Genomic DNA, 10,830 nt, shown 5'->3' with positions numbered 1-10,830 from the left:
AATAAAGCTGTTACCGGTAAAAAGAAAAACTCCCCTTTTGAGATGAAAAAAGTATTTTGAGTAGAAAAAGGGGCATTATTCAAAGAAAAAAAAAATCTGTTTTTTCTACACAAAAATAACGCCAAATTATAATTTTAGCGGGTTAAAATTGTTTTCACAATCTCATATTTAATATAATATAAGAAATTTGAAGAAAAAAAAAAAAGGCTGTTTTACAATAAATAAATAAAAATGGTAACTAAAAGAACACATTTTAAAAAAAATCTAATTTTATTTTTGTAAGATAAAAGATTGAAAAACAATTATTGGCTTTTTTAATTTTACTCATTTAATTTTAAATGTTTTTTTTCTGGATTAAAAAAAAACACATTTTACAAGATTAGTTTTACATTTTTTATAAATAGATTTTTCCCCCCTTACTAAAGTAAATTGTCTTCTGGGGGCACACACTGTCATTTGACCAGATTGTTATACTTAGAAGTTCAACTTTTTCAAGGAAAAAGATGACATTTTTCACTTTTTTTCTTAGAAAAAAATTTGCATTTCTTGAGGACGGAAGAAAAAAAAAGCCAAGCTCTTGGCATTCAGCTGCATTTCGCTTCAAGCAAGAGAATGCACAGAAATGCAGCAGCCTATTCACACGCGTGTTGTTGATGACGATGCATGACATCACCCATGCACAAAAAAAAGAAGCTTCATGCGTCACGCATACGTTTTACCTTGTCCTCCAGTTGGGCCTTGTGAGCCAAAGATGTAACAGTGATTTTTCTAATGTTACGGCAGTGCGGGATTTAAAAAAAAAAAAAAAAAAAAACAGAACAGTGACTGTTCAATGAAGTGTGCGCATTTGTGTGTGTCTGTTTTGTTTGTGTTTGTGTAACTCACCTCTAAATTTCCACGGGCTTTCTTTAACACGCTGTGGGTGAGAGACACTGTAGGCAGGAGAGAGAAAAAAATGCATCAGCAAAAACTTTTTTCTCAAAAGATTGACTTTTTAGAAAAAAATATCTGACATTCTCAAAAGTACTGATTTTTCTTGTAAAATAAAAAGTAATGTTTACATATAAATTAAAGTTCTTTCCTATTTTTCTTTCAATTGATTTTGCAAAATTAGGGTTAGGGTTCCAAACTAGGGTTTAAAACTAGGGTTAGGGTTCCAAATTAGGGTTTCAAACTAGGGTTAGGGTTTCAAATTAGGGTTTCAAACTAGGGTTAGGGTTCCAAATTAGGGTTTCAACTAGGGTTAGGGTTTCAAATTAGGGTTTCAAACTAGGGCTAGGGTTTCAAATTAGGGTTTTAAACTAGGGTTAAGGTTCCAAATTAGGGTTTCAAACTAGGGTTAGGGTTCCAAATTAGGGTTTCAAACTAGGGTTAGGGTTTCAAATTAGGGTTTCAAACTAGGGTTAGGGTTCCAAATTAGGGTTTCAACTAGGGTTAGGGTTTCAAATTAGGGTTTCAAACTAGGGTTAGGGTTTCAAATTAGGGTTTAAAACTAGGGTTAGGGTTCCAAATTAGGGTTTAAAAATAGGGTTGGGGTTCCAAATTAGGGTTTCAAACTAGGGTTAGGGTTTCAAATTAGGGTTTCAAACTAGGGCTAGGGTTTCAAATTAGGGTTATAAACTAGGGTTGTTCCAAATTAGGGTTTCAAACGGGTTAGGGTTCCAAATTAGGGTTTAAAACTAGGGTTAGGGTTTAAAACTAGGGTTAGGGTTATAAATTAGGGTTTCAAACTAGGGTTAGGGTTTCAAATTAGGGTTTAAAACTAGGGTTAGGGTTCCAAATTAGGGTTTCAAACTAGGGTTAGGGTTTCAAATAAGGGTTTCAAACTAGGGTTAGGGTTTGAAATTAGGGTTTCAAACTAGGGCTAGGGTTTCAAATTAGGGTTTCAAACTAGGGCTAGGGTTTCAAATTAGGGTTTCAAACTAGGGTTAGGGTTCCAAATTAGGATTTCAAACTAGGGTTAGGGTTCCAAATTAAGGTTTCAAACTAGGGTTAGGGTTTCAAACTAGGGTAAGGGTTCCAAATTAGGGTTTAAAACTAGGGTTAGGGTTCCAAATTAGGGTTTAAAACTAGGGTCAGGGTTATAAATTAGGGTTTCAAACTAGGGTTAGGGTTTCAAATTAGGGTTTCAAACTAGGTTTAGGGTTTGAAATTAGGGTTTCAAACTAGGGCTAGGGTTTCAAATTAGGGTTTCAAACTAGGGTTAGGGTTCCAAATTAGGATTTCAAACTAGGGTTAGGGTTCCAAATAAGGGTTTCAAAATAGGGTTAGGGTTTCAAACTAGGGTAAGGGTTCCAAATTAGGGTTTAAAACTAGGGTTAGGGTTTAAAACTAGGGTCAGGGTTATAAATTAGGGTTTCAAACTAGGGTTAGGGTTTCAAATTAGGGTTTAAAACTAGGGTTAGGGTTCCAAATTAGGGTTTCAAACTAGGGTTAGGGTTTCAAATTAGGGTTTCAAACTAGGGTTAGGGTTTCATATTAGGGTTTAAAACTAGGGCTAGGGTTTCAAATTAGGGTTTCAAACTAGGGTTAGGGTTCCAAATTAGGGTTTCAAACTAGGGTTAGGGTTCCAAATTAGGGTTTCAAACTAGGGTTAGGGTTTCAAACTAGGGTTAGGGTTTCGAATTAGGGTTTCAAACTAGGGTTAGGGTTCCAAATAAGGGTTTCAAACTAGGGTTAGGGTTTCAAATTAGGGTTTCAAACTAGGGCTAGGGTTTCAAATTAGGGTTTTAAACTAGGGTTAGGGTTCCAAATTAGGGTTTCAAACTAGGGTTAGGGTTCCAAATTAGGGTTTCAAACTAGGGTTAGGGTTCCAAATTAGGGTTTAAAACTAGGGTTAGGGTTCCAAATTAGGGTTTAAAACTAGGGTTAGGGTTTCAAACTAGGGTTAGGGTTTCAAATTAGGGTTAGGGTTTCAAATTAGGGTTTCAAACTAGGGTTAGGGTTTCATATTAGGGTTTAAAACTAGGGCTAGGGTTTCAAACTAGGGTTAGGGTTTCAAATTAGGGTTTCAAACTAGGGTTAGGGTTCCAAATTAGGTTTTCAAACTAGGGTTAGAGTTTCAAACTAGGGTTAGGGTTTCAAATTAGGGTTTCAAACTAGGGTTAGGGTTCAAAATTAGGGTTTCAAACTAGGGTTAGGGTTTCAAATTAGGGTTTCAAACTAGGGCTAGGGTTTCAAATTAGGGTTTTAAACTAGGGTTAGGGTTCCAAATTAGGGTTTCAAACTAGGGTTAGGGTTCCAAATTAGGGTTTCAAACTAGGGTTAGGGTTCCAAATTAGGGTTTAAAACTAGGGTTAGGGTTCCAAATTAGGGTTTCAAACTAGGGTTAGGGTTTCAAACTAGGGTTAGGGTTTCAAACTAGGGTTAGGGTTTCGAATTAGGGTTTAAAACTAGGGTTAGGGTTCCGAATTAGGGTTTAAAACTGGGGTTAGGGTTTCAAATTAGGGTTAGGGTTTTGAATTAGGGTTTCAAACTAGGGTTAGGGTTTCAAATTAGGGTTTCAAACTAGGGTTAGGGTTCCAAATTAGGGTTTAAAACTAGGGTTAGGGTTTCAAATTAGGTTTTAAAACTAGGGTTAGGGTTCCAAATTAGGGTTTAAAACAAGGGCTAGGGTCTCATATTAGGGTTAGGGTTTCAAATTAGGGTTTCAAACTAGGGTTAGGGTTCCAAATTAGGGTTTTAAACTAGGGTTAGGGTTTCAAACTAGGGTTAGGGTTTCAAATTAGGGTTTCAAACTAGGGTTAGGGTTCCAAATTAGGGTTTCAAACTAGGGTTAGGGTTTCAAACTAGGGTTAGGGTTTAAAACTAGGGTTAGGGTTTCAAACTAGGGTTAGGGTTCAAAATTAGGGTTTCAAACTAGGGTTAAGGTTTCAAACTAGGGCTAGGGTTTCAAATTAGGGTTTTAAACTAGGGTTAGGGTTCCAAATTAGGGTTTCAAACTAGGGTTAGGGTTCCAAATTAGGGTTTCAAACTAGGGTTAGGGTTCCAAATTAGGGTTTAAAACTAGGGTTAGGGTTCCAAATTAGGGTTTAAAACTAGGGTTAGGGTTTCAAACTAGGGTTAGGGTTTCGAATTAGGGTTTCAAACTAGGGTTAGGGTTCCGAATTAGGGTTTAAAACTAGGGTTAGGGTTTCAAATTAGGGTTAGGGTTTTGAATTAGGGTTTCAAACTAGGGTTAGGGTTTCAAATTAGGGTTTCAAACTAGGGTTAGGGTTCCAAATTAGGGTTTAAAAGTAGGGTTAGGGTTTCAAATTAGGTTTTAAAACTAGGGTTAGGGTTCCAAATTAGGGTTTAAAACAAGGGCTAGGGTCTCATATTAGGGTTTAAAACTAGGGTTAGGGTTTCGAATTAGGGTTTAAAACTAGGGTTAGGGTTTCAAACTAGGGTTATGGTTTTGAATTAGGGTTTCAAACTAGGGTTAGGGTTTCAAATTAGGGTTTAAAACTAGGGTTAGGGTTTCAAATTAGGGTTTAAAACTAGGGTTAGGGTTTCAAATTAGGGTTTAAAACTAGCGTTAAGGTTTCAAACTAGGGTTAGGGTTTCAAATTAGGGTTTCAAACTAGGGCTAGGGTTTCAAATTAGGGTTTTAAACTAGGGTTAGGGTTCCAAATTAGGGTTTCAAACTAGGGTTAGGGTTCCAAATTAGGGTTTCAAACTAGGGTTAGGGTTTCAAATTAGGGTTTCAAACTAGGGCTAGGGTTTCAAATTAGGGTTTTAAACTAGGGTTAGGGTTCCAAATTAGGGTTTCAAACTAGGGTTAGGGTTCCAAATTAGGGTTTCAAACTAGGGTTAGGGTTCCAAATTAGGGTTTAAAACTAGGGTTAGGGTTCCAAATTAGGGTTTAAAACTAGGATTAGGTTTTCAAACTAGGGTTAGGGTTTCAAATTAGGGTTTCAAACTAGGGTTAGGGTTTCAAATTAGGGTTTCAAACTAGGGTTAGGGTTTCATATTAGGGTTTAAAACTAGGGCTAGGGTTTCATATTAGGGTTTAAAACTAGGGCTAGGGTTTCAAACTAGGGTTAGGGTTTCAAATTAGGGTTTCAAACTAGGGTTAGGGTTCCAAATTAGGGTTTCAAACTAGGGTTAGGGTTTCAAACTAGGGTTAGGGTTTCAAATTAGGGTTTCAAACTAGGGTTAGGGTTCAAAATTAGGGTTTCAAACTAGGGTTAGGGTTTCAAATTAGGGTTTCAAACTAGGGCTAGGGTTTCAAATTAGGGTTATAAACTAGGGTTGTTCCAAATTAGGGTTTCAAACGGGTTAGGGTTCCAAATTAGGGTTTAAAACTAGGGTTAGGGTTTAAAACTAGGGTTAGGGTTATAAATTAGGGTTTCAAACTAGGGTTAGGGTTTCAAATTAGGGTTTAAAACTAGGGTTAGGGTTCCAAATTAGGGTTTCAAACTAGGGTTAGGGTTTCAAATAAGGGTTTCAAACTAGGGTTAGGGTTTGAAATTAGGGTTTCAAACTAGGGCTAGGGTTTCAAATTAGGGTTTCAAACTAGGGCTAGGGTTTCAAATTAGGGTTTCAAACTAGGGTTAGGGTTCCAAATTAGGATTTCAAACTAGGGTTAGGGTTCCAAATTAAGGTTTCAAACTAGGGTTAGGGTTTCAAACTAGGGTAAGGGTTCCAAATTAGGGTTTAAAACTAGGGTTAGGGTTCCAAATTAGGGTTTAAAACTAGGGTCAGGGTTATAAATTAGGGTTTCAAACTAGGGTTAGGGTTTCAAATTAGGGTTTCAAACTAGGTTTAGGGTTTGAAATTAGGGTTTCAAACTAGGGCTAGGGTTTCAAATTAGGGTTTCAAACTAGGGTTAGGGTTCCAAATTAGGATTTCAAACTAGGGTTAGGGTTCCAAATAAGGGTTTCAAAATAGGGTTAGGGTTTCAAACTAGGGTAAGGGTTCCAAATTAGGGTTTAAAACTAGGGTTAGGGTTTAAAACTAGGGTCAGGGTTATAAATTAGGGTTTCAAACTAGGGTTAGGGTTTCAAATTAGGGTTTAAAACTAGGGTCAGGGTTCCAAATTAGGGTTTCAAACTAGGGTTAGGGTTTCAAATTAGGGTTTCAAACTAGGGTTAGGGTTTCATATTAGGGTTTAAAACTAGGGCTAGGGTTTCAAATTAGGGTTTCAAACTAGGGTTAGGGTTCCAAATTAGGGTTTCAAACTAGGGTTAGGGTTCCAAATTAGGGTTTCAAACTAGGGTTAGGGTTTCAAACTAGGGTTAGGGTTTCGAATTAGGGTTTCAAACTAGGGTTAGGGTTCCAAATAAGGGTTTCAAACTAGGGTTAGGGTTTCAAACTAGGGCTAGGGTTTCAAATTAGGGTTTTAAACTAGGGTTAGGGTTCCAAATTAGGGTTTCAAACTAGGGTTAGGGTTCCAAATTAGGGTTTCAAACTAGGGTTAGGGTTCCAAATTAGGGTTTAAAACTAGGGTTAGGGTTCCAAATTAGGGTTTAAAACTAGGGTTAGGGTTTCAAACTAGGGTTAGGGTTTCAAATTAGGGTTAGGGTTTCAAATTAGGGTTTCAAACTAGGGTTAGGGTTTCATATTAGGGTTTAAAACTAGGGCTAGGGTTTCAAACTAGGGTTAGGGTTTCAAATTAGGGTTTCAAACTAGGGTTAGGGTTCCAAATTAGGTTTTCAAACTAGGGTTAGAGTTTCAAACTAGGGTTAGGGTTTCAAATTAGGGTTTCAAACTAGGGTTAGGGTTCAAAATTAGGGTTTCAAACTAGGGTTAGGGTTTCAAACTAGGGCTAGGGTTTCAAATTAGGGTTTTAAACTAGGGTTAGGGTTCCAAATTAGGGTTTCAAACTAGGGTTAGGGTTCCAAATTAGGGTTTCAAACTAGGGTTAGGGTTCCAAATTAGGGTTTAAAACTAGGGTTAGGGTTCCAAATTAGGGTTTCAAACTAGGGTTAGGGTTTCAAACTAGGGTTAGGGTTTCGAATTAGGGTTTAAAACTAGGGTTAGGGTTCCGAATTAGGGTTTAAAACTGGGGTTAGGGTTTCAAATTAGGGTTAGGGTTTTGAATTAGGGTTTCAAACTAGGGTTAGGGTTTCAAATTAGGGTTTCAAACTAGGGTTAGGGTTCCAAATTAGGGTTTAAAACTAGGGTTAGGGTTTCAAATTAGGTTTTAAAACTAGGGTTAGGGTTCCAAATTAGGGTTTAAAACAAGGGCTAGGGTCTCATATTAGGGTTAGGGTTTCAAATTAGGGTTTCAAACTAGGGTTAGGGTTCCAAATTAGGGTTTTAAACTAGGGTTAGGGTTTCAAACTAGGGTTAGGGTTTCAAATTAGGGTTTCAAACTAGGGTTAGGGTTCCAAATTAGGGTTTCAAACTAGGGTTAGGGTTTCAAACTAGGGTTAGGGTTTCAAACTAGGGTTAGGGTTTCAAACTAGGGTTAGGGTTCAAAATTAGGGTTTCAAACTAGGGTTAAGGTTTCAAACTAGGGCTAGGGTTTCAAATTAGGGTTTTAAACTAGGGTTAGGGTTCCAAATTAGGGTTTCAAACTAGGGTTAGGGTTCCAAATTAGGGTTTCAAACTAGGGTTAGGGTTCCAAATTAGGGTTTCAAACTAGGGTTAGGGTTCCAAATTAGGGTTTAAAACTAGGGTTAGGGTTCCAAATTAGGGTTTAAAACTAGGGTTAGGGTTTCAAACTAGGGTTAGGGTTTCGAATTAGGGTTTCAAACTAGGGTTAGGGTTCCGAATTAGGGTTTAAAACTAGGGTTAGGGTTTCAAATTAGGGTTAGGGTTTTGAATTAGGGTTTCAAACTAGGGTTAGGGTTTCAAATTAGGGTTTCAAACTAGGGTTAGGGTTCCAAATTAGGGTTTAAAACTAGGGTTAGGGTTTCAAATTAGGTTTTAAAACTAGGGTTAGGGTTCCAAATTAGGGTTTAAAACAAGGGCTAGGGTCTCATATTAGGGTTTAAAACTAGGGTTAGGGTTTCGAATTAGGGTTTAAAACTAGGGTTAGGGTTTCAAACTAGGGTTATGGTTTTGAATTAGGGTTTCAAACTAGGGTTAGGGTTTCAAATTAGGGTTTAAAACTAGGGTTAGGGTTTCAAATTAGGGTTTAAAACTAGGGTTAGGGTTTCAAATTAGGGTTTAAAACTAGCGTTAAGGTTTCAAACTAGGGTTAGGGTTTCAAATTAGGGTTTCAAACTAGGGCTAGGGTTTCAAATTAGGGTTTTAAACTAGGGTTAGGGTTCCAAATTAGGGTTTCAAACTAGGGTTAGGGTTCCAAATTAGGGTTTCAAACTAGGGTTAGGGTTTCAAATTAGGGTTTCAAACTAGGGCTAGGGTTTCAAATTAGGGTTTTAAACTAGGGTTAGGGTTCCAAATTAGGGTTTCAAACTAGGGTTAGGGTTCCAAATTAGGGTTTCAAACTAGGGTTAGGGTTCCAAATTAGGGTTTAAAACTAGGGTTAGGGTTCCAAATTAGGGTTTAAAACTAGGATTAGGTTTTCAAACTAGGGTTAGGGTTTCAAATTAGGGTTTCAAACTAGGGTTAGGGTTTCAAATTAGGGTTTCAAACTAGGGTTAGGGTTTCATATTAGGGTTTAAAACTAGGGCTAGGGTTTCATATTAGGGTTTAAAACTAGGGCTAGGGTTTCAAACTAGGGTTAGGGTTTCAAATTAGGGTTTCAAACTAGGGTTAGGGTTCCAAATTAGGGTTTCAAACTAGGGTTAGGGTTTCAAACTAGGGTTAGGGTTTCAAATTAGGGTTTCAAACTAGGGTTAGGGTTCAAAATTAGGGTTTCAAACTAGGGTTAGGGTTTCAAATTAGGGTTTCAAACTAGGGCTAGGGTTTCAAATTAGGGTTTTAAACTAGGGTTAGGGTTCCAAATTAGGGTTTCAAACTAGGGTTAGGGTTCCAAATTAGGGTTTCAAACTAGGGTTAGGGTTCCAAATTAGGGTTTCAAACTAGGGTTAGGGTTCCAAACTAGGGTTAGGGTTCCAAATTAGGGTTTCAAACTAGGGCTAGGGTTCCAAATTAGGGTTTCAAACTAAGGTTAGGGTTCCAAATTAGGTTTTCAAACTAGGGTTAGGGTTTTGAATTAGGGTTTCAAACTAGGGTTAGGGTTTCAAATTAGGGTTTCAAACTAGGGTTAGGGTTCCAAATTAGGGTTTAAAACTAGGGTTAGGGTTTCAAATTAGGTTTTAAAACTAGGGTTAGGGTTCCAAATTAGGGTTTAAAACAAGGGCTAGGGTCTCATATTAGGGTTTAAAACTAGGGTTAGGGTTCCAAATTAGGGTTTCAAACTAGGGTTAGGGTTCCAAATAAGGGTTTCAAACTAGGGTTAGGGTTTCAAATTAGGGTTTCAAACTAGGGTTAGGGTTTAAAACTAGGGTTAGGATTTCAAGTTAGGGTTTCAAACTAGGGTTAGGGTTCCAAATTAGGGTTTAAAACTAGGGTTAGGGTTGCAAATTAGGGTTTCAAACTAGGGTTAGGGTTCCAAATTAGGGTTTAAAACTAGGGTTAGGGTTCCAAATTAGGGTTTAAAACTAGATTTAGGGTTCCAAATTAGGGTTTAAAACTAGGGTTTTAAATTATGGTTTTAAACTAGGGTTAGGGTTCCAAATTAGGGTTTAAAACTAGGGTTAGGGTTCCAAATTAGGGTTTTAAACTAGGGCTAGGGTTTCAAATGAGGTTTTTAAACTAGGGTTATTGTGATTTTCTCTTTGTAAAGTTATAACAAAGTTATGACCCCCCCGTAATTTCTTTCTTCCTGCGAATGTACAACTTTTCTGCCCCAAAACACTACTTTATTTTTGTACGATTACAAATTTGTTTTGGCTAACATTTTTTTTCTCTCTTACAAAGCAAATTCTTGCAAAAGCGAAACTTCAAACAAAATCAGCAGTTCAAACAAGTTTGCTTTGTTTGAGTTTTTGTTGTGTGTGTGTGAGCAAGAACCTTACACTGGTCCATGATGACCCTCTCCATGCCCTCCTTGAGCTGGTTGGTGGTGCGCAGGCGTTTGACAGCTCCGCTCAGCATTCTGTCCTTTTGGGACAATCTGCTGTTCAGACGCAAAATCTCCTTCTTCAGATCGTCCTGCCGTGGTGAGACGCCACCGCGGGCGTTTAATAACGGCGGCAAAGTTGAAACGGCATCGTGCGGCGTCGGCACGCGGCGACGTACCCGCTGATCGCCGACCGTTGCCGCGGCGCCACCCGCCGGCACGGCGACCCTCCACACCAACTTGAGGAGGCGGTCGGCCTCGTCCAGAACTTGCTGTAGGATGCTCACGTCGCCCGACAGCAGCTTCACGCTCTCCTCGTCCAGCACCTCAACACAAAGGAATGGATGGGGATTTTTTATTTTATTTTTTTAAACCACAATCACAACAATCCCAGAGAGTTGTAATGTTTTGATGAGAATGTCAGATTTTTTTTTCCAAAGGAAAACGAGGAAAGTCATACATTTTCTTGTATGATATTTTTCTATCTTATGAAGAAAATATTTCATAATCTTACGAAGTTAAACCTAAAGGTGTAAACTTGTAGAGGAAAAGTGGAATTTTAAGGAAAAAAATATTTGAAACTTTTTATTTTTTTACATAAAAAAGTTAAATCTCACGAGGATCATGACAAAAAAATTGAGGGGGAAAAAAGCACGTCTTTTTCTAGAAAAAGTGTTTATTTTATGAGAAAAAAATACACCAAAAGTCAAAGAAAAGGGCAAGCTTCATTTTAAAAAGATTTAATTTTATGATAAAAAAAATTTATATTATTATTTTGTTCTACTTTTTCTTTTTACAAAATAAAGTTATCCTCTTACATGAGAGACACTGCATTAAAAAACAAACAAAAGTTACAATGTTCTATTTTTTAC

The 10,830-nt window shown here is 37.5% G+C and overlaps 1 protein-coding gene across 5 annotated transcripts in view; it reads right to left on the bottom strand.

Annotated features, from left to right (window-relative positions):
- cdk5rap2 (CDK5 regulatory subunit associated protein 2) overlaps positions 1-10,830 on the bottom strand; it is a 34,160-nt gene that overhangs the window by 1,426 nt on the left and 21,904 nt on the right. For 4 of the 5 annotated variants that reach the window (XM_086096109.1, XM_086096108.1, XM_086096107.1 and 1 more), the window contains 4 exons: positions 10,138-10,284; positions 9,915-10,050; positions 886-932; positions 720-768 (listed from right to left, as the gene is read on the bottom strand). In XM_086096109.1, coding sequence (XP_085952235.1) covers positions 720-768; positions 886-932; positions 9,915-10,050; positions 10,138-10,284 — 379 coding nt within the window. The remainder of the gene's footprint in view (positions 1-719; positions 769-885; positions 933-9,914; positions 10,051-10,137; positions 10,285-10,830) is intronic. The other variant, XM_086096106.1, reaches the window with a different exon arrangement.

The sequence above is a fragment of the Leptonotus elevatus genome, chromosome 15, assembly GCF_054856555.1.
Source record: "Leptonotus elevatus isolate MCC_2025b chromosome 15, RoL_Lele_1.0, whole genome shotgun sequence".
NCBI classification, from domain to species: domain Eukaryota; kingdom Metazoa; phylum Chordata; class Actinopteri; order Syngnathiformes; family Syngnathidae; genus Leptonotus; species Leptonotus elevatus.
Note: the sequence above shows the minus strand (reverse complement) of the source record. Positions and strands in the feature narration are given on the sequence as shown.